The 22397-nt window shown below is 34.5% G+C and overlaps 1 protein-coding gene across 3 annotated transcripts in view; it reads right to left on the bottom strand.

The window, feature by feature from the left end:
- The window catches only part of DYNC2H1 (dynein cytoplasmic 2 heavy chain 1), a 320982-nt gene that overhangs the window by 216058 nt on the left and 82527 nt on the right, over positions 1–22397 (bottom strand). For 2 of the 3 annotated variants that reach the window (XM_045204038.2, XM_053924343.1), the window contains exons 46-53: positions 20262–20364; positions 19506–19673; positions 14060–14190; positions 12678–12926; positions 12067–12175; positions 8800–8913; positions 4745–4887; positions 2411–2495 (exon numbers count right to left, since the gene is read on the bottom strand). In XM_045204038.2, the coding sequence (XP_045059973.2) occupies positions 2411–2495; positions 4745–4887; positions 8800–8913; positions 12067–12175; positions 12678–12926; positions 14060–14190; positions 19506–19673; positions 20262–20364 (1102 nt within the window). The remainder of the gene's footprint in view (positions 1–2410; positions 2496–4744; positions 4888–8799; positions 8914–12066; positions 12176–12677; positions 12927–14059; positions 14191–19505; positions 19674–20261; positions 20365–22397) is intronic. The other variant, XM_053924344.1, reaches the window with a different exon arrangement.

Raw genomic sequence — 22397 nt, 5'->3', positions numbered from 1 at the left:
TACTTGCAAAAAATGAAACTAGACCATCAACTTACACCATACACCAGAATAAACACAAAACGGAAAAAAGACTTAAATGTAAGTCATGAAACCATTTAAATCCTAGAAGAAAACAGGCTTAAATCTCAGGCATCTCACATAGCAACATTTTTTGCAGCTATATCTCCTTGTGCAAAGGAAACAAAAGGAAAAATAAACAAATGGGACTACACCAAATTAAAAAGCTTCTGCACAGTTAAAGAGACCACCATCAATATGAAAATGGAACCCACTATATAGGAGAACATGTTTGTCAATGATACATCTGACAAGGGTTTAATTTCCAAAATTTACAAAGAATTTACACAATGCAATACCAGGAAGACAGACAACCCAACTAAAAAATGGGCAAAGGACCTGAATAGACACTTCTCTAAGGACGACACACATGTGGCCCACAGACATATGAAAAAATGCTCAACATCTCTAACCATCAGAGAGATGCAAGTGAAAACCTCAATGAGATATGAACTCATACCTGCCAGAACTACTATTATCAATAAATCAATAAACAAGTACTGGCAAGGATGTGGAGAAAGGAGCACCCTAGTGCACTGTTGGTTGAAAAGGCAGACTGACACAGCCACTGTATGGAGTTTCCTCAAAAAATTAAAAATGGAACCGCCTTTTGACCAAGCAATCCCACTTCTGGGAATATATACTAAGAATTCCAAAACACCAATTCAAAAGAATATATGCACTCCTATGTTATAGAAGTGTTATTTACCATAGCCAAGATCTGGAAGCAGCCTAACTGCCCATCAGAAAATGAGTGGATAAAAAAGCTATGGTACATTTACACAATGGAATACTATGCAGCAGTAAAAAGGACCTCTTGCCTTTTGTGACAGCATGAATGGAACTGGAGACTATTATGCTAAGTGAAATAAGCCAGTATGAAAAAAGACTGACATGTGATCTCATGTATATGTGAAATCTAATGAACAAAATAAACTAACAAGTAAAACACAATCAGAGGCATAGAAACAAGGAACAGACTGACAGCTGTAAGAGGAGAGGAGGTAGGAGAAGACTGGTTGAAAGAAGTGAAGAGATTAGCCAAAGAATATACATGTATAACCTACAGAATGGACGGGAGGGTGGTGATGGCCTGAGAGGGAGTGGGGGAGCTGGGTGGAGGAGTGTAAAGGGGGAGAAATTGGGGCAACTATAATAGCATAAACAATAAAATATAGTTTAAAAATATCATAAAATCTCTTTATTACTCCATATCACACACGAGGCAGAATTCAAATAACTTAGTATGACATGGAAGGCTCTTTATTACCTGACTCTGCTACTTTCCCTCTTCATCTAGTACTCTACTATCTATACATCCTATGTTTCAACTGACTGGGCTATTTATAGTTCTATAAAAGTTCCTGTTTTATTTCTCCAAGCCTTTTCCATGCTAGTCACTCTAAAAAGGAAGCTCTTCCCCAAACTGCCTGTCTGGGTAATATTCCACTCCTACAATATGTGCCAGTTAGAGGTTTCACTTTCCATAGTACTTCATAAAATCTCCTATCATCACTTATCTTGGTATATCAGTTTTATGTTTTTATATAACATAATTCTTGCTATCAGTAGACTATGAGCTCCAAAGTCATCTCTAGTATCTAGTTTAGTAGCAAAATGAAACATGTTCAGTAAGTATTTGATGATTAGATGGTTATATAAATAAGTGAATGACTACATGGTAAAAAGAAATATAAGTATCACATTGAAAATTAGTTTGGAACTGGAGAACATAATGAGAATATTATACTTAAGAAAATATATGCCCATACTCAAAAAGTATCATAAGACTTTTTCAGGTATAAATTGAGTATAATGACATATATAGGTAATAAAATAATATAAAAATTGTAGGTTATTAGCCAAAGACCCCTAAATGATATAAGAAGGCTCTTCAGGGTCAAATATAAAGGATTCAGTACAAGCAACACCTGCTTCAGTGTGGTTGGTAGGGTAACAATATAGGTATAATAATTTACAGTTTTAATTTGAACATACCTAAAATGTCATATGGTATGATTGGATGTAATATTATTATGTTACAGAATTACAAGCTTATGATTTTATAATAAAAGATTTTGTAATAAAAAATGGTATTATTTGTGCCAGAACCTGTATAATTATTAATTTCTTAAATTCAAACAATAGATATTCTGTTGGGTCTTACATGAAATGATATAAACATTTAGTTAAAATAAAGAGGGCTTTAAAGTTTAGTTTTCATCAAAAGATATAACTTTGTTAGTTTTTTATTATTCAAATTAATAATAATTGTGAATCTTTAATGGCTCTGTAACATTAGATGACCATTTCACACAGAAAAATCAGTTTAAATCAATTTCATCAAAATTACCTGAATATTTTTTCTTTTCTTCTTTTCTTTTTTTGTCACCATATTTTTCTCCACTACCTGTTTCACTGAATAACATTTCAGGTATCTAAGAAATGAAGAGCAATTCTTTAAAATCTCAATTAGTATAAAAAAGTTTACGTAAATGCAATATCAAAGATTAAAAATCTTTACCACATACACCCACACAAAGTAGTAATTGCATTTTTTTTCTAGGATTCTTTCCAGACTAAAAGAAAAAAAATCAATATACCCACATTTAAAAGACATTATTTCCTAGACAAGATTTGGACAAATATTAACATGAATTGATTGTAAATTAATGACATTTAGGAAAAAGTTCCAATATCTTGCTTAAAAGATAATTAGACTTTGAAATGAAGGAAATTACAATTTAGATTAAATTATAAAATAATCACAAATGCCATTTAAAATCACACAATGATTAAAATATTTGCATAAAATTAACAAAATACCTTCATGGCATAAAGGGATAGTAAAGATTCTTAGCTTTCTCAAATAAGAAATAAGTATAAGTAAAGGAAAACAATTTCATAATTGATAATTATAAAAACTACTGTCTAGCTATAACTAGGTTTTTGCCACTATTACAAATAAGAAAATAAAGTCTCAAACATATTATGATAGAAAATATGATAATCTCATAGGATTACTATTTTAAAATATACAAAAACTCTTAGTTTCCCAGAAAGAAAATGAAGTAATAGAACTATGAATTTTTAAAATAAAGCCAAGCCCTGGCTGGTGTGGCTCAGTGGATTGAGCACCGGCATTTCTGTTCCCAGTCAGGGCACATGCCTGGGTTGCAGGCCAAGATCCCAGTTGGGGGCATGCGACAGGCAAGTGGTCGATGTATCTCTCACACATAGATGTTTTTCCCTCTCTCCCTTCCCTCTCATCTCTCTAGAAATAGATAAATAAAATGTTTAAAAATGAAAAATAAAATAAAATAAAGCCAAAAAGCTTCAACTTTTATCACCTAATACGGTTAACGTTAATAGCAAGGAAAGCACAAGAAACCCAGGTAATTAGGTAAAAAAGATCATTTTCTGAAATTTCTCAGATTGAATAAAAGATACCTTAACTAATGGAGGGTTTGAAAGTGCCATGATTCTCAAGCAGAGAATTTTTTTTCTCAAACACTTTTACTAATTTCTAACAAAACACTTAAGCTTCTGTGAGAATATTTTAAATTTATACTTTAGGCTTCGAATGTCTTCCCTTCACTCCTAAGCTTTGCTTGTCTTCACACTATCCTGGTTTTCCTCCTATTCTCTAACAGCTCCTTCTCAATGTTTTTGTGGGTTCCTCACTTTCATTTCAACTTCTTAAGGTTAAACTGCCCCAGGGTTCAATCTTCGGATCTATTCCCTCTTTTGTCAACATTCAGTCCTTTGGTGACATCATTCAGTCTCATAGCTTTAAATATCACTTTTAGTGATATTTAAAGACTATCACTATGTAGTGATATTATCAGACTTGATATTTAAAGACTGTCACTATGTAGTAATATTATCAGACTTGATAATTCCAAACTTTTTATCTGTATGGATGCCTGACCTTTCCCCTGAACTCCAGATTCATACATCCAGTCTTCTCAATCTTTCATCTTGATTGTCTGGCATTTCATATTTACAAACCATAGCATAGTAATGACAGATTTTTTTAAAGATAAATATTTTAACTTAAAAATATGCTAAAATTATTATTGTGATGTTTTTATTATAAGCTAACCTTGACAGGTTAGTGAAATGTATATATTTTTTAAAGTACAATAAATATCTCTATGGTCTTTAAGAGTGTAATCTTCAACCTAAAATTCTAGATGCAATCTAGAATAACTACACTATAATATCACACAAGAATATGAAATAAATAGAGTTATCTTCAAACATACAAAAAATGTTCAGTGCCATAATTAAGAAAATTATTATATCAAATACCAAAGCGAAGTTGTGAAAATCATATAACTTCATATGTGGAATCTAATAAACAAAGTAAACTGATGAACAAAACAGGACCAGAGGCATAGATAAATGGAACAGACTGACAGATACTGGAGAGAGGGTACTGGAAGAGATTAGGCAAAAAACATATACGCATATATGCAAAGTCCATGGACACAGACAACAATGTGGTGAAGGTGGGGGAATGGGTAGAGGGGAGTGGGGGGACATGTGTAATAGTGTCAACAATAAAAGTAAAATAAAATAAAATAGTACATAAAAAAGAATTAAAGAAATTGAAACAAAGAAAATCAGTAAGTTCAAAAAATGTGTTTATTTTTCAATTTCTATATTCAAATGTTAAACTTACTTTCTTCATACTGTTATCTGACCAACTCTCCATCCACAACACCTGGCATTTCTTATGCAATGCTGGATTACTCTCACAGTTTATTATGAAGTTTAAATTTGCAGAATCCATTATTAAGACAATATGCAAGTTTTGTTGAATTCCTAAAAATTATATAAGAAAATTATAATTATGTAATATTACAGCAGTAATAATTGGGGAAACCTACATATGATCTCATTTCACAAGATTAAAATTTTCTGGAATAGAAGAGTAGGAGTTATTTATTACAAAGAGCAAGCTATGAAACAGTATTACATTATTTTTATTTTGGTTAAAATATTTGTGTATCACATTTGAAAAACACTACTTGATATTCATGAAGAGAATACATATGTATAATATATTGATGTTTTGTATGTTATTTTTCAAATATGATACTGGATTCTATTTAATTTTTCTTTCAAGGACTTTTGTTTCAATATTCACAAGCAAAATTGGTATCTGGTTTTCTTTTAAGAGAAATATTACTTTCCTTGTTTCAAGATCAATGTTATTTTCCCTTCAAAAAAGGAATTTGGAAACTTTAATACATTTTCTATGTTCTGAAACAGTTGAAAATATTGTAGCATCAGAGTTCTGGCCAAGATGGAGGTGTTGGTAGAAACCCTTCACTTCCTTGCACAACCAAAAGGAGGATAACAACCAATGTAAAATCAATAAACAACCAGAAGTGCCAGGAAATCAAACTGCATGGAACTCTGACAACCAAGGAATTAAAGAAACAGTCAACCAGACCAACCACACTGGTAAGACAGGCAGACAGAGAGAACCCACTGCAAGGCAGTGGATCAGGCAGGCGGGGCTGGCTGAAGGAGAAACTGTGACTCAGAGCTGACGGTGGACTATGGTGGGGGTTGCCATGGTGGGAGAAACTCCAAGTCACACACAAGAATACCAGAATTCGTTGGAAAGTGGGGCTAGAGCCAAGCAGGCAAGCTGTATTGCTCCCTCTCTGGCCCTTCCCCCACAGATAGTGCCACAGTGCAGCTCGGCAAGGAGGGTTGCCCTTCCCTGGTGAATACCTAAGGCCCCACCCCCTTACAACTTAACAGGTGTGCCATGACAAAGAAATATGGCCCAAATGAAAGAACAGAGCAAAACTCCAGAAAGAGAGCTAAGTAATGAGGAGATAGCTAACCTATTTGATGGAGAATTCAAAGCACTGGTAATCAAAATGCTCACAGAACTGATTGAGCTTGGTCACAAAATGAAAGAACAAATGAAAGATACCCAAAGTGAAATAAAGCAAAAAATTCAGGAAACCAACATTGATAGGAAGTAAACCAGGACTCAAATCAACAATTTGGAACAAAAGGAAGACATAAACACACAACCAGAACAGAATGAAGAAACAAGAATTCAAAAAAAGGAGGAGAGGCTGAGGAACCTCTGGGACAACTTTAAACGTTCCAACATCCAAATTATAGGGGTTCCTGAAGGAGAAGAACAGCAGCAAGAAATTGAAAACTTATTTGAAAAAATAATAAAGGAAAACTTCCCCAATCCGCTGAAGGAAATAGATTTCCAGGAAGCCCAGAAAGCCCAGAGAGTCCCAAAGAAGTTGGACCTAAAGAGGAACACACCACAGCATATTATCATTAAGTTACTCAAGATTAAAGATAAAGAAAGAATCTTAAAAACATCAAGAGAAAAGGAGACAGTTACCTACAAAGGAGTCCCCATTAGACCATCAGCTGATTTCTCAAAAGAAACATTGCAGGCAAGAAGGGGCTAGAAAGAAGTATTCCAAGTCACGAAAGGCAAGGACCTACATCCAAGATTACTCTATCCAGCAAAGCTATCATTTAGAGTGGAAGAGCAAATCAAGTGCTTCCCAGATAAGGTCAAGTTAAAGGAGTTCATCATCACCAAGCCCGTATTATATGAAATGTTCAAGGGACTTATTTAAGAAATTGAAAAAGATCAAAAACTATGAATAGTAAAATGACAACAAACAACTATCAACAAATGAACCTAAGAAAAAAAAAGAAAAACAAAAACAAATACTAAGGAAACAACTAGAACAGGAGCAGAATCAGAGAAATGGACATCACATGGAGGGTTTTCAGTGGGGAGGGGGAAGGAAGAAATAGTGGGGAAAAAGTACAGGGAAGAAGAAGCATAATTAGTAGGCATAAAATAGACAGGGAGAGGTCAAAAATGGTATAGGAAACAGAGAATTCAAAGAACTTGTATGTACAACCCATGGACATGAACTAAGGGGGGAATGCTGGAGGGTTGGGGATTGCAGGGTGGAGGGGAGTTAAAGGGGAAAAATTGGAAAAATTATAATAGCATAATCAATAAAATATACTTTAAAAAATTATAGCATTGGGATAATGTTTCTTAGAGATGTGGTAGAACTTCCTTGTAAACTTGAAAGAGAGGGAAGGAAGGGTAGCTCTTTAGTAACTTTCTCTATTTCACCAATAATAAGTATTCCTTTCAAAAAATAAAGAAGATAAATTTAACAGTAAAGTCTGGGTGATATTATTGCCTTATTTTTTACTTATCCAATTTTAGATATCTGGAGTACACATAAAACTGTTCATATACCCTAGCGAGTATGGCTCAGTTGATTGGTGCACTGTTGGGAACCACCCTGCCTGGTTTCAGAGGCTGTAACCCCCCATGGTTAAGGCTGAGTCAGAGTTGGAACCATAAGCCACTAAGGAGACAAAGCTTATCTCCCTGGCAGGTGTGCTACCTCTGCCCACTTCACCCTGCTTGGCCCTGAGCTTGGCCAGTTAGCCAATGATGGGTAAGAATCCTCAAGGGAGGATCAACCTAAGACAGGCTCTGGTCACCAGGAATAAACTCGCAGGGAAGGACTCGGGGGGCTGTGGAAAAAGGGGGTGATGGACCCTCGCCCCTCGGCTTTGAAATAGCCTGAGTCCTCATTCTGTCTGCAAGAAGTCTCCTAATCTCTTGGCTGCCTTACTTCCCTTGCCTGACTTAAGCCTGAAGCAATAACAGAGGGCAGTGCAGTCCTGTGCTGGGAGGGGCAGATTCCCTGGGGAATCAGGCCTAAGAAAAATACATACATTCCTGTGAAACCTACTTAATTTGTACCCTCAGTTTAAGAGATAAGGGTCCAGACCTGAGATGAGTCTGGCGCCTAAAGTTTTATGGCCCTCTAACTAATTGGCCGTAACTCAGAATAAGCCCTCAGAGTTCTCTGTAAATCATGTATTGTTTAACCCTTACTAGCTGACAATGATTGATGAGCTTTATCGTATTCCTATGCGAATGAACCTAATAAAAGCCCCTGTAGAGAGAGGCTCTGGGCCCTTCTCCTTTGAGAGAAGCAGCCACCTTTCCTCCCCAAGCAGATCATGTCTTGGTAGACTTTTTCTTCATCCATGGCGGACCAGGGGGCTGTGTTAAAGCCCCCCCCGATAGTGCGCCATCCCATAATTGAACGGTTGCGGGTTCAATTTCTGGTCAGAGAACACACCCAGGTTGTGGGTTTGATCCCAAGTTCGGGCGCTCTGGTCTGCGCATGTATGGGAGGCAACTGATCAATGCTCTCACATCAATGCTTCTCTCTCTTTTCCTCTCTCTCTAAAAATAATTTAATAAACTGTTCTTGGGTGAGGATAAAAAATATATTTTTAAAAAATGGTGCCTGTAATAATAACAGGGTATTTAGTTTTAAAAAATGTACAGTCTGGCACAAACTAAATAGTTCATTAATTCTCTTAGGAGGCATAAACAGTAATTTTACCACATAAAAACAAAGGCAGTAAAGTAAATATTTCAAAGAACATTGCCATTACTTTCATCCTTTCCTTTTGCTAAGATTTTGCTAACATGATTTTATTATAGGTTAGCCTTTAGGCTACATAGTGTTATTTTCTAAAAGCTCCACCAAATAAAAAAAGTATAAATTAATTACCACCTGGACCCAAAATTTAAGATATCTTTGCAATCTATAGAAAATAAGGTAAATTAAATAATATTTATGTCGCATGAACCAGAGTTTGAATTGATTAATAAATTATGTCACTTACTATATGTGAAGTAATTGAAAATTGGTCCCAAAAATCCATCCTGTGAAGCCTGATCTTTAAGAGGCAACAGCAAGGGCTCTAATTCTTCCAGAGTATAGAGTCCAGGAACTTCACCTACCGAAGAACATTACATTGCTTTTGAATTTTAGTTGCATTACACTAATTCAAAATACATTTTACACACACAAAGCTTTTTCTATTTTTGTATTATATAATCTGCCCTTATTCAATCTTTGTTTCTAAAGTTATACAAACCTTATCACCTCAATATTATTCACAAATCTGCATCTGTTCCCTTTGTGTAATAACATTCAAACTCCTAGGTAAGCCATTCAAGACAATTCATAATCTATCCTTTTATCTGCCTTTCAAGGTTTTTCTTCAACCCTCCCCGACAAGACCTTGAGTTCTCGCCTCAATGAACTTCTTTGTGTACCATAAATATAATGAAATACTCCCTTTCTGCAATATGAACCCACAGTCTTCCCCTGCCCCTTATGTTCCCCCAAAATTAACATTTATCTTTCAAGATACTACTTTGCCAACTGCTATTCCCATGAGCCCTCCTAACTACCCATATGCTAGGTAATGGACTCTTTTCTATTTCACATAATATCCAAATATATCACTGTCTAGCATTTATCACATCATTGAATAATGAATGAATTACTTCTCTTGCCTTCCAACTAGATTCTGAATTCCCAAAAGACAAATATTTGATCATGTTCAATATTAACCCTAGGAAAATCTTAGCCAAGATTTTCCAGGCAAACAAGCACTTGTTAGATAAATAAATAAATTAGTGAATAGACGGATGAGTAAACTTATACTAGATATCAGAAGACCTAATCTGTGAACTGCTACTAGGCAACAGAATGTTGAAAGGCAAATCAAAGTTAAGACTATAAGCATTTGATAGAGGGCCTGAACCATATGTTGTTCACCTCTGTAAATCCAGGATTTAGCACTGGGTCTGGCACGCAACAGATAAAAATAAAAATTCGTTAAACCGATATATTTATACTTCATAAGAAACTGTAAGACTAAGTGAAAATTCTTTTGCTATACATCCAAGTCACTGCATTCATGTAGGGCTCACCGTAGTTTGATTTCTACTTTTCTTTAGGCTCAACTCAGAGTATCAGACCACTCACTGTTCCCCAAGCTTGTACATAATCAAACACATACGCACACATAGCTGCTCTGTGTCTTTCTCTAAATTGCAGCCATACAAAGATACCTTTTGATTCCTCAAGTTTAGCAAAAAAAAGCTGGCTCTACTAATATACTATACATGATAGGAAATGATTCCCAGTCAGGGCACATGCCTGGATTGCACGCCAGGTTCCTGGTTGGGGGCGTGTGAGAGACAACTGATTAATGTTTCTCTCCCTTTCTCCCTCCCTTTCACTCTCTCTAAAAAATAAATACATTTGTGAGTGTGTGTGTGTTCTCCAAAAATGTTGGCAAAACTTAAATTTACCAAAATATAACTTTACTCATGATTTTTGCAGTTATCTCTTGGTAAAGAACAATTTATCCTGATATACAATAATTACTGGGTTAATGCTTATCTGGGTATTTGCTCTCGCAAAGAAAAAGACTGTAAAGCTGGGCTACTATTTCACTTCACCCAAAATGAACAAGGTCTCCATCTAGTGACAACTTCAGCAATATGCAAGGCGAAGAACAGGCACCTTAAAAATAAACAGGTTATTCTCTAAAAAGACCACAAGCACTTCAGGCTGGTTCAAGACCTACCACTTTCACTTGCCATTACCGCTCAACTCTTTTAACAGAAATTGGCCTACCATGTGTCTAACTAGAGTCCTGATCTATACATCTCATTAGGACACTAGAGTATAGATAGTTCATATTAGAAATTAAATGTTTTTTTCAACCAAAGCTTTTAAAATTCTAAAGATGATTTTATCTACAGCCTACCTGGAATGATACAAAACAGTCTTTATTAATAATTGACTAAGCCCTGGCTGGTGTAGCTCAGTTGGTTGGGAGTCGTCCTGCAAACCAAAAGGTCACCAATTCGATTCCCTATCAGGGTACCTACCTAGGCTGTGGGTTCAATCCCCATTCAGGACATGTATGAGAAGCGGCCCCTCAATGTTTCTCTCTCACATCAATGTTTCTCTCTCTCTTTCTTCCTCCCTCCCCCACTCTCTAAAAATAAATAAATAAAATATTTTAAAAAATTAAATAAAATAACCAAGTCAAGTTGGTTGGAGCATCATCCCAATACACTAATGTGGGTTCAATCCCCGGTCAGGGCACATTCAGGAATCCACCAATGAATGCAAGAATAGGTAGGACAACAAACCAAACTGATGTCTCTCTCTCTGTGTGTCTTTCTCTGTCTCTCTCTCCCCCCCACCTCTAAAACTCAATAAATAAAAATATTAAAAAATTGAGATATGTAAAAAATGTAATTTTGTCCTGGGGGCCCCACAACAGAAGAACCAATACAGTTGAAAATAGCATTTAACAGGTTTATTTTGTATTTAAATAACAAAATATTCTTGGTCCAAGTTTAAAACTAAGCAGCTACCACATACCAATTCTATTAACAGTGATTACTTGTTACAAAGAGATTCTAATAAATTTCATAAATTCTTCAGAAAAGGAAAAATACAAGAAATTGCAGGTATGCTGCCCAGCAAACCACCAAAAAGGTCGGGTGGTTCCAGAGACAACAGGAGTATACCATGATTTGACAAAAACAAGATCTCATATTTTCTGGATGATACCTGCATTCATGTCCATTTTAAGATCATACCATAATTATTCCACCATTCTACTAATGATGGACAGCGAGGTTCTACAAATGTTTTATTGTAAATTATATTATTTCCTTACATAATACTCCTTTCATTTCTATAAGTTAAATTTCTACAGATAATATAATTGCTATGTCAAAAGGTACAGCACATTTTTTTAAGTAAGTGCTGGTTGGTAATATTCCCAAAGGGTTATACCAGATCACAGTCCCATCAAAAACTAATGATAGGGCTGATTTTTCAGTCTACTCACCAGTGTTCACTATTAGTAGTTATTTTACACAATTCTTTAATCCTTTGGTTTTATAGAAACAAATTTCTCAATGCTCTTGTTCTGAGAATGTTTAACCCCATGTCACCTTAAGAAAAACTATGCTAAAAGTTCTCTGAAATGTAATTTTACACAAAAACTTTTTTACTTGCATAATGTTTACACTATAACCTTGTTTTCTATGATTAGAAACCATTCACTTGCCTGAAGACAAAAGACTATTTATCATCTCTAAAAATGCAGGATGTACAAACTGGTGATCCTCAAGAAGTAAAATTATCTGTTGTGCTTCAATACCTGCGAGATGCAGCACCTGCACAATAAGAAAATATATTTTGGAACAGCTCACTTTCACTCTGTATGTAAACTAAGTTGCATTATTTCTTTCTTTATTTGTATTTCAGTAATCAAAATTAGAAATTCAATATTAGCATTACAGTTTGTAAAGTAAATCCAGTTCATAATGACCACATACTATTGGGGGAAATTTTGATTATTTTATGGCTAGGACACAGTGAAACAAAACTAGACAATCATTGTTACACTTATCTACATATGTCCCAGATAAACTTCCTTTTGCTTCTTCCATGTTCATCAAACATTCCATTCTGGGGTAACTGAGAGTTTAAAATCCTAATGGAATCTTTTTCCTATCTGTACAAAATGACATGATTTTCTGATAATCATGGGAAAATAATCATCAAAATTAAAATAAAGACTATATTGTATACCAGATACCTAAAGATCTTTAAAGGTTTTTAGAATAGTACGTAACTGTGACTTAAAACCAAATGAAGAAAAAGACTGTGACTCACATGTTTGAGATCAGTTTTGAACTGCTTCAGCTCATACCCTCTGGAGATCTTCGGGGAGAAGAGCGCTGCTCCGTGCATGTGGCCGACTAGGGAGGTGACGGTCCGACGGCCCACCCCACTGCGTCCTGCTAATAGAAGGGAACCTCCAGGAAAACTCAGCACTCTGTCTATCCTGGACATGTACTCCAGAACTTCTTGAAAGAGTAAAATATCTAAATTCTGGTTATCTCGTCCATAATGAATAAGGCCCTTTTAAAAAATCACAAAGAATATTTTATAATCAATATAAGCCACAGTTACATAATAAAAATGTTAATATCTAGATTAAGATATTTGCTTTAGATGCACTCTAGAAACGGGGTTAAGTGACTACATGTAAAATCACACTCTACATTTTATCTATCCAATATTCAAACTTTATGGCACTTTATACAGAAAACATGTATGATATCAAACAAGTCCAAGGGTCCACAATAATCAGTTACACAATTACTATAACTGGTAAAAAGCAGTATTAGATACCATATTAATTTTAGAAACTTCAAAAGCCCTCAAATTTTACCAGTTGTTACAAATCAAATCAGTGTGCACAGACTATACATAACAATCCTAAAACTCTAGAAACCAGTACCTAGAAAATATTTTGTGAATTCTTGCTCTTCTGCACTGCTTGGACATGAATCAAAAGCCCACACACAGGTAGTATGCCCTGCCAGGAACTAAGTGATAGAGAGAAGGAAGAGAGAGAGAACAACCAGACTTCATATACTTACCTTTGCACATTCCCAAATTTGGCAATATCCACCCTGGGCAAATTAATCAATTTAACAGACTATAAAAAACTTGTCTCGATATACAATCCATACTAACTTTCAATATAAATATTAATTTTTAAAGAAATCATATATAATACTGTTTCTTATTCTTTATTATAATTAAACTTAAAAAATTGTCTAGGGCAATGCTACTCAAAGTTTCAGTGACCCAGCAGCATCAACATCATCTGAGAAACTGTTAGAAATTCGGGTACTTTGGGGCCCATTTACTGAATCTGACTTCCTCAGGATGGGACCCAGGAATCAGTATATTTTCTGGTTCTTATAAGTCACTAAAGTTGACATCAATGCTCTAAGATGATTTCCCAATTAATATTAAGCCTTATTAATATTTCTGATATCAAGTATCTTGCCAATTTTACATATATCTGTGTAGGGACATGTGCATCTAATTAGATCTGCCGCAATGAACTGAATTCCAAAATAACCAGCTTTGTCTATTCTACAATCTTGTGTTCCATGCTGTCAAAAAGCTTATACTAAATATTTTCAAAATTGACTCTAATAATAACCAAATCCCAATCCAAATTCTTGACCACATTGTACCTTTTTAATAACATCCTTAAAATCTACAGAATTTAGTTTTCCAAGTGGTTTTCCATGTGGAGGCAGTGGCTGTCCTGGAGCTGCCCTTATTCCTGAGCCATGACGGGCACCCCATGTAACATAGAAACTGTCTGTGGAAATAAAAGATATTGTTTTATGAGTTATCTGTAATGGAAGAATCAATAAAATATATTTCTCATTAAATTATTTTCAAATTAATTAGTTCAAATAAGATCATCTGCACAAAAGCAATGATAAATTATGTTAAAGTTTGCCTTGGAAGATCAATACGATTAGTTAAATCAGGAAGTCAAACTGCTGTATCAAATTCTACCTGAAAACAAACTGATGGGATCCCTATTTTATCTTTGCATCCTATTTCTCTTACCCCCCCAAAATCACTTCCTTCATTTCTCCTATTTGTCCCCTTCTAATCTGTCCCGTTTTCCTTCTCTTTCTCCAGAATCTCTATATAAAATTTATAAATTAAAAATAACATAAACCCAGACCAGTGTGGCTCAATTGGTTGAGGCATCATCCTGTCCACCAAAAGGTGGCTGCAAGTTTGATTCCCGGTCACGGCATGTGCCTGAGTTGTGGGTTCATACCCTGTTTGGGGCGTGTGCGGGAGTCAATTGATCTTTTTCTCTCACATCGATAGTTCATTCTCTCTCTCTCTCTCTCTCTCTCTCTCACTCTTTCTCACCCTTCCTCTCTCAAATCAATGAAAAAATATCTTCAGGTAAAGATTAAAATTACATAAAATTTCCAAGAAAATAATCTCAAAACTTTCTTTGAGAAAGAACATAGATTTATTAATACTGCCAAAAGCCCCAACTCTTAAAATAAAAGTTAACCAAATTTTAATTAGAAAACAAAAATCCCATATAGTTCCCTAAAATTTATCTATAGCAGTGTTCCTATTGCAAGAAAAATCTGTTCACTATTCTACTTATCTTTTTCCCTCTCAATTCCTCTGGGAACTAACTGTTCCATCAAGTATCCTCCCTGTCACATGCCCAGCTGAAGAGCTTAGCTTCCCTAGACTCAAGTTATTTCTTGTGCCTCTCCTCTTTCATTATCACATTTCTTACATTATCTTCTTACCATCTCTCTTACATTCTCTTCTATCTTCGGAAACAACTAGTCTAATACCCTTATTTCAGAACAAAAATACTGCCCTGATTATCAAGTCCAAATCATTTTTGTAGTCATTTTGTGTGTGTGCAGCTCTTTATTGAAGCTTTTTCCCTCGGTTCTATATGACTATACTCTTCAAGCTATAACCACTACTTCTTTTCAGTTTTCTGTTTATCCTTTATATGTTTATTTTCCCTGGGTTCAAGTTCAGACTGTAATTCCTTAATTCTAAACACTCCTCTTGAATTATTTAGTCTTAAGTCTGTGGTTTAAATATCAACTATTTATATACCCAAATTCCTCTCACTATCTATCTCTGGGCAAGTCTCCCAAGCTCCTGTTTAGTCTCATATTTCCAATTGTTTAATAGACATATAATTCAGACATTCATTCATTAAACACTTAACACACACCTGTATTTAAACACTGTACTCTGTTAAGAGATAAGTAGTAAGACAAACATGATTCCTACCTTTACAGAGCAATGAACTTTATGTAGACTCCCAAAAGACACTCAGAAAGCTTGCAAACATTCAAATACACATCTAAAACTGAACTCATTATCTTTACATCTCATCATGTCTCAGCTGGACTGTTGCAGTGGCCTTCTACATTACATTGTATCCTGGCTACAAGTCTCTGCCCCCTCAACTACATCCTCACTGCTACTAGAGTAACACACATGAATACAAAATCGGATTGCTCCACACCACTCCATTATCGAATAGTTTCCCACCACCAAAACAAACTCACACAATTGTCATAATTGTGTCATAATTGTCAAGGTGCTTCACAATCTGGCTCAAATGACTGCCTGAATCTCCTATCTCCCTCTTCGCCTCATTATATACTCCAGCTTTCTCAAGTCTTTGGTTCTTTTCCTTTTGTCCGGAGTGCCTTCTCCTCTTCTTCATTTGATATAGTCAACCTTTCAGACACTGAGTCTCTATAATTGCTCAAAAAAAAATTAAAGCCTTGGGTTTCAACAAAATATATACAGAACCTATATGCTAAAAACTACATAAAACTGATAAAAGAAAACAAAGACTAATAAATAAAGAAATTTATCATGTTCATGGACTAGAAGATGTCAACTCTCTCCAAACCAGTATACAGAGTTAAAGCAGTTCCTAACAAAATCTTAGCAATATTGCTTATATATAAATAAGATTATCCTGAAATTTATATAGGAAAGTAAAGAAATTTAAATAGCTAAACAATTTTAAAAAGTAATAAAGCAGGAAGAATCAGTCTACTCAATTTCAAGACATTATATAACTACAGTAATCGAGATAGCGTTGCATTGGCAGAAGGACTCACATATACATTAGCAGAACAGAATAGAGAACCCAGAAAGAGGCTAACACAACCAATTTTTGACAAAGGTGCAAAAGGAATTCAAGGCACAAAGGTAGCCTTTTCAAGAAATGGTGCAGGAACAAGTTGACATCCATAAGCAAAGAAATAAACTTTGACCTAAATCTCACTCTTTATACAAATAATTAACTCAAAGTGGACAACTGACTTAATATAAAACTATAAAACTTTGAGGGGAAAATAAATCTTCAGAATCTAGGGCTAAACAGAGTTACTACATTTGACACCAAAAGATCCTTAAAAATAAAAACTAAGTTGGACATCATAAAATGAAAACCTTTTTATCAGTGAAAGACCCAATTAAGATGATAAAAAGACAAGCTACAGAGCAGAAGAAATATCTGAAAAACACATATTTGACAAATGATTAGTATCTAGAATATATAACTCTCAAAACACAATAGTAAAAAAAAACAATACAATTAGAAAATGGGCAAAAGATCAAGAGACATTTCACTGAAGAGGATATACAGATGGCAAATGAGCCCGTGAAAGATGGAAAAGGTGTTCAACATCATTAGCTGTCAGCAAAATGCATATCAAAACCACAGTGTCATCGATACACATGTAACCGAATGGCTACAGTAAAAAACAGTGACAACACCAAATGCTGACAAGGATGCAGAGAATTCTGTCATTGAAATATCACTGATGAGAATGTAAAATGATACAGCCACTAGAAATCAGCATGGCAGTTTAAAAAATAAGCATATAAGAACCCTTCAACCCTATAACTGCACTCCAGAGCATTTATCCCAGAGAAATGTACATATATGTTCACACGCAAACCTGTACATATGTGTTTGTCACAGCTTTCTTCATAAAAGCAAAAAAACTCAAAACAGCCCAAGTGTCCTCCAACAAAATGGTTGGAGAATTGGTAGTTGATCTGAATAAGCTACTCTAAGCAATAAAAAGGAGTAATACCTAAATACGCAACAACCTGCATATGTATATCTGCAGAGAGTTTTACTGAGTGAAAATGAGGTTACTGAACAGCAATATTAAATACAGAACAAGCTGGTAGTTTCCACAGGGCGGATAGCCTACAAAAGGGCAACAAGATAGATTTTGTGGTGCGTTCTATATCTTAATTTATCGTTATCAATATCCAGGTTGTGACCTTGTACCATAATTTTGCCAGATGTTACCACTGGGGGGAACCAAGTAAGAAATACATGTGCTCTCTCTGTATTAATTCTCACAACTGTATGTGAGTCTACAATCATCTCAAAACAAAAAATTTACTTTTAAAAGTTTCAAAGTAGTCCTCAAAAAATTAATCTCTACCTCTTTTATACCCTTAACATCAAACATTTATCCCAAATATATTCAGAAAATTATGTTAATTGTAAAATACTTCATGCTGTATTCTCATTACCAGTTTAAACACCTACTTGCTCAAATCTTTGTTGCATCTAAACACACCAGCAACAGTTCTAATTGCAAGCGAGGGCTTTTCATAACTATCTGCCACTGGATTACAAGTTCCTTGAGTACAGTAACATGTCTAGTTTTTTTTTTAAGTCCCAACATTAATTTTTCCTTGATAAATATCTCTGTATACAAAAATCCTATTTTCCTAGATCTAACATATATCAAGTCTGTATTTTAAAAAAAATACAACTTTTCATTGAAAAGTAAAGTCCTGAGAAAAAAAGCATATATTATTTATCGAGTACTACATAGGAGACTATGAAAAATAGCAAACTCTAGAGAATTCAGATACCTAATAAGGCACTGATACCATCTAAGCTCCAAAAGACATGCCACTTTCTTTATAAAAACTCGGTTTTCAGACTGAGAAAAATGGCACCATGTAAGAAACAAAACCTCTCCACGCTAAGCCATGAATATATAGGCTACGTGGACATAAACCCTCACTAAAATCAAGTCAACTGTGTACTATTATCAGGTTTTTCTCAGCATTTCCTCCTACCTGAGGTTGATGTGAACTTATTTTCTGATTGCAAAACTCAGACAGCACCTAGAAAAGTACTTCTATCAATTTCAACATCTTTATCACCTTCACAGTTCATTTTGGCTTATGTAACATGACCCTGGGACCAATACTGAATCCAGAAATGTACAAAATACAGGGTTGGGCAAAAGTAGGTTTACAGTTCTGAGTTCACACAAGTTTATTCTTACATCATTGTTTATTAATTATTGTACTATTTTCCATACAAACAACTGTAAATCTACTTTTCCCCCACCCTGTATAGAAGGTACTATATGAAATATTTTTGAAGCCTCACTTTAGAGTCTGATAGACTAGAAACTCATTTTGTAGCTTAAAAGCTGTTTCATTAGAAAATATTTCCATAATATGGTCCTTTTTTATCAAAGGTCCTTTCACCAAGATGATTTTCATCACATGCGTTAATCCCACAGCAGTTTTCAAAACACAAGTCTGTTATTAAGCAGTAATAATTTCAAATGCAACATAGCTGCTTTCACTATATGATGTAATGCTTTGTTTCCATAACAATGGGTGAAGCTAGTAACAAGAATACATAAAAAGTTCTCTGCTGACGTTATGAACAGGGTCAGGGATGAGAATGGGCATTAGTTTCAAGCAAAAGTTTATTACATCAAATATGGATTTTCATAATTATCTTTAGTTTTCATACATATGTAACATATATATTTTAAAACTTTATTAGTGAAAAACCTTCAGGAAATACAACCTTGAATCGCAAATGTATAATGCTACAGCCTGAACCCTTTTTTGTCCCCTCAAAACAATTATCATCATCATAGTTTGTTTGGAACATAAGTACTGAAATCTAGCAAAAATGACAGAGCAACCCCTTATGATAAAAATACATTAAATTACCCAACATTTTAGACATATTAAATCATGCTGTTAGTTAATTAAAGTTCCCGTAACATTTACATATTTACATAAACTCAGTAACTATATTACCTGCCATGTTGTCTAATATATCTGACCCCCAATCCCCTTGAAACACCGAAGTTAAAATGCTGTCGAATAAATGAAGTTCCTTTGCACCAACAATTTTGTCACGAAATAAGCGCCGTGCTTCATATGCTACAATTTCTAATACATAATCTAGTGGATGGTTTGAAGATCCTAAAAAAGGCAAAATTTTCTTTCATTGTAATAAAATTCAACTGATTTTAAAATGGCCAGTTTCAACATATTAATAGAAAGAAATAGAGAGTAAGAATCTACATACCATAATTTTGGCATCAGATAAATAGAAAAAAAAGAGAGAGAAAAGTTTAGATTCTTTGGACTAACAAGTTGGTAAATTTTTTTGATTGTTTAAAGTATACATTAAGCACTATTATCTCTAGCTGTTCAATAAAAATGCCAATCCCAAAAAGCACTTAAATATGCTTTGGCTGCAAAGAATAATAATTTCATTTTTCCCAAAATCATGTTTTCATCATGATAATCATAAATACTATAGATGATAAGCTATAATAATTATTATAATTTTAACATTGATGTTTAAATTTAATGTTTATTTAAATTTCACATTAATGTTATTTTACCTATAGTTTTTTAAATACCATAAATAGTTATAATACTCATGTAATATATCTATCACAAACACAACAGTGTAAAGACACACACGTATACACGCACACACATACACATACTCTGTGGCCTAAGGGAAAAAAAGCAATTAAAAATCATGAAAGCAAAACTTACCTCCTTCTAAATCATATCTGAATAAGCCAAGAACCCACTGGGTAAGGATGCAAGGAGTGAAAACATAGTGACTATAATCATCAACTGTAAATTTGGCCCGCACCTGAAAAAGAAAATACAGTAAATCATCTGTCTGCTTTCTTAATGATATGATCACGCTAAATTTTTCAGTGTCCTTAGACTCACATAAATGCCAATTTCCATCAATGGCTGGAACTGTATTTCAATTTAATTGATTTCCTTAGTTATCTTGTACATTATATTTTATGCAGTTTAAAACATTTTCTCTTTTCAATTTTAATAGTTGATTTTAGAGGCTAAAGTGTAAAAATGATGTCATCTGCAGATAGACAGTTGTAATTCTTGGTGATTTTTATTGTTTTTGTTTTATGTCTCTTGTTTGATTGCAATGAATGTTGCTTTCTCTTAGCAATGTTTTGTAGTTTTTTAGTGTTTTGTTATTGCATGTCCATTATTAATTTTTCTAAGTATTCTTTCTGTTTTGGTATTACTGTAAATATATTCAAAATATATTCTCCCATAAGGCTGTCTGTCCTCTTCCATTACTACATTTGTCTGTTCCTCCCAATATTACATAGTTTTGAATACTGTACCCTTAATAAAAATCTTGAAATCAGTAAAAATAAATAAATAAATAAAATAAAACATTTTCTAACAAGGGTTGTGGTTCATAGGCTTCAATAAACTGCTAAATGTTGAACATTGTAAAAAATAACGAAATGAAATGAAAGGTTAAAAAGTGCTGCTACAGAAAGAAATTCAAACCTAAGCTTTATAAAATGGTGGTTGCAATTCCAAGGCACTCACAGATCTAGGTAAGGCCCATTTTCTAACACTGGGAACCAAAGAGTTAACTTATGCTCAAGGAGCCACTGACCTTTTAACATATCAAAGTGTCACTTTCCAATATATAACCAGTAAAGAGTTTGTCCCTTCCTCTCTACGGACAGAGATATTGCTCTTATTCTGGCCTTGATCACTGAACATTTGAATTTGTTTTTTAAAAAGATAAGGAATTTCTTTTTTTAAGATTTTATTTATTTTTTAGAAAGGGGAAGGGAAGGAGAGAGGGAGAAAAACATCAGTGTGATGTTCCCATCTCATACACACCCCCACTGAAGACTGAACCTCCAACCCAGGTATGTGCCCTGACCCGAAATCGAATCGGGGACCTTTCACTTTGCAGGATGATGCGCAACCAACTGAGCTACACTAGTCAGGGCTAAAAAATAAGAAATTTCTTTCTTTCTAACTTATTTTTCCCTATACTATACAATACTATACTATAAAAATACTATAGTATACAATACTATACAACCCTTCTTAGAAAATGTTTTTACAATACTATAAAAAGCATCTACCACAAATACTTTCATAACTTTCACATACTACTCACTTTATCTAGGAAGACCTTTTCATCTTCAGTCACTTTGTAAATTTCTATTCATTTTTTAAAAATTCAGATCACATTTCACCTCCCCTTATCAACTACCACACACATCGAGTTATTTAGCCCCTCTTCTATGCTTTCTTTGTAACTTGCGCCACTGTTGGTATACTTAGGACACTGTATCAATAGTCTATTTATAAAACTAGGTCCCTCATTAGACTGTGAACTTCAAAAGAATAGAGACTCAGCCATCTTTGCATCCCTAGGACTAGCACTAGAAAGATAATGTCTTATGCCATCTTTAATGGCTATTAAGGAGTATCATCCTACTTTACCAAGGAAGGATACTTTAGACATTTCCTCACAGTTAGAAAGAAACATCAAAACCTACCCTCGAGGTTGAAGCCTGGAAGACAGGAACTTATAGAAGTCAGGAGAAAGACCTAGTTTTGGAAAAAAGATGAACTCCATCCTAAATATTTTAAATTTGAGCTAATAGCAGAATCATCATCCACCCACTGATTCATTCAGTCAATATTTATTGTCTACTTGAAACTGTGCCGGGGATACAATAGGGAATAAAGAACAAAGAGCATCTATACTCACAGAGCTTACACTCTAGTTAAAAGGCCTAATAAACAACAGGAAAAGAAAGCCTGAATAACAACACAGGTCAGGATTAAAGATAGTCCCTTGGAAGTGATACAAATAGACATGAAAACTAC

Source organism: Desmodus rotundus, chromosome 5, assembly GCF_022682495.2.
Source record: "Desmodus rotundus isolate HL8 chromosome 5, HLdesRot8A.1, whole genome shotgun sequence".
Classification (NCBI taxonomy): Eukaryota; Metazoa; Chordata; class Mammalia; order Chiroptera; family Phyllostomidae; genus Desmodus; species Desmodus rotundus.
This window is presented reverse-complemented; position numbering and strand designations above follow the sequence as displayed.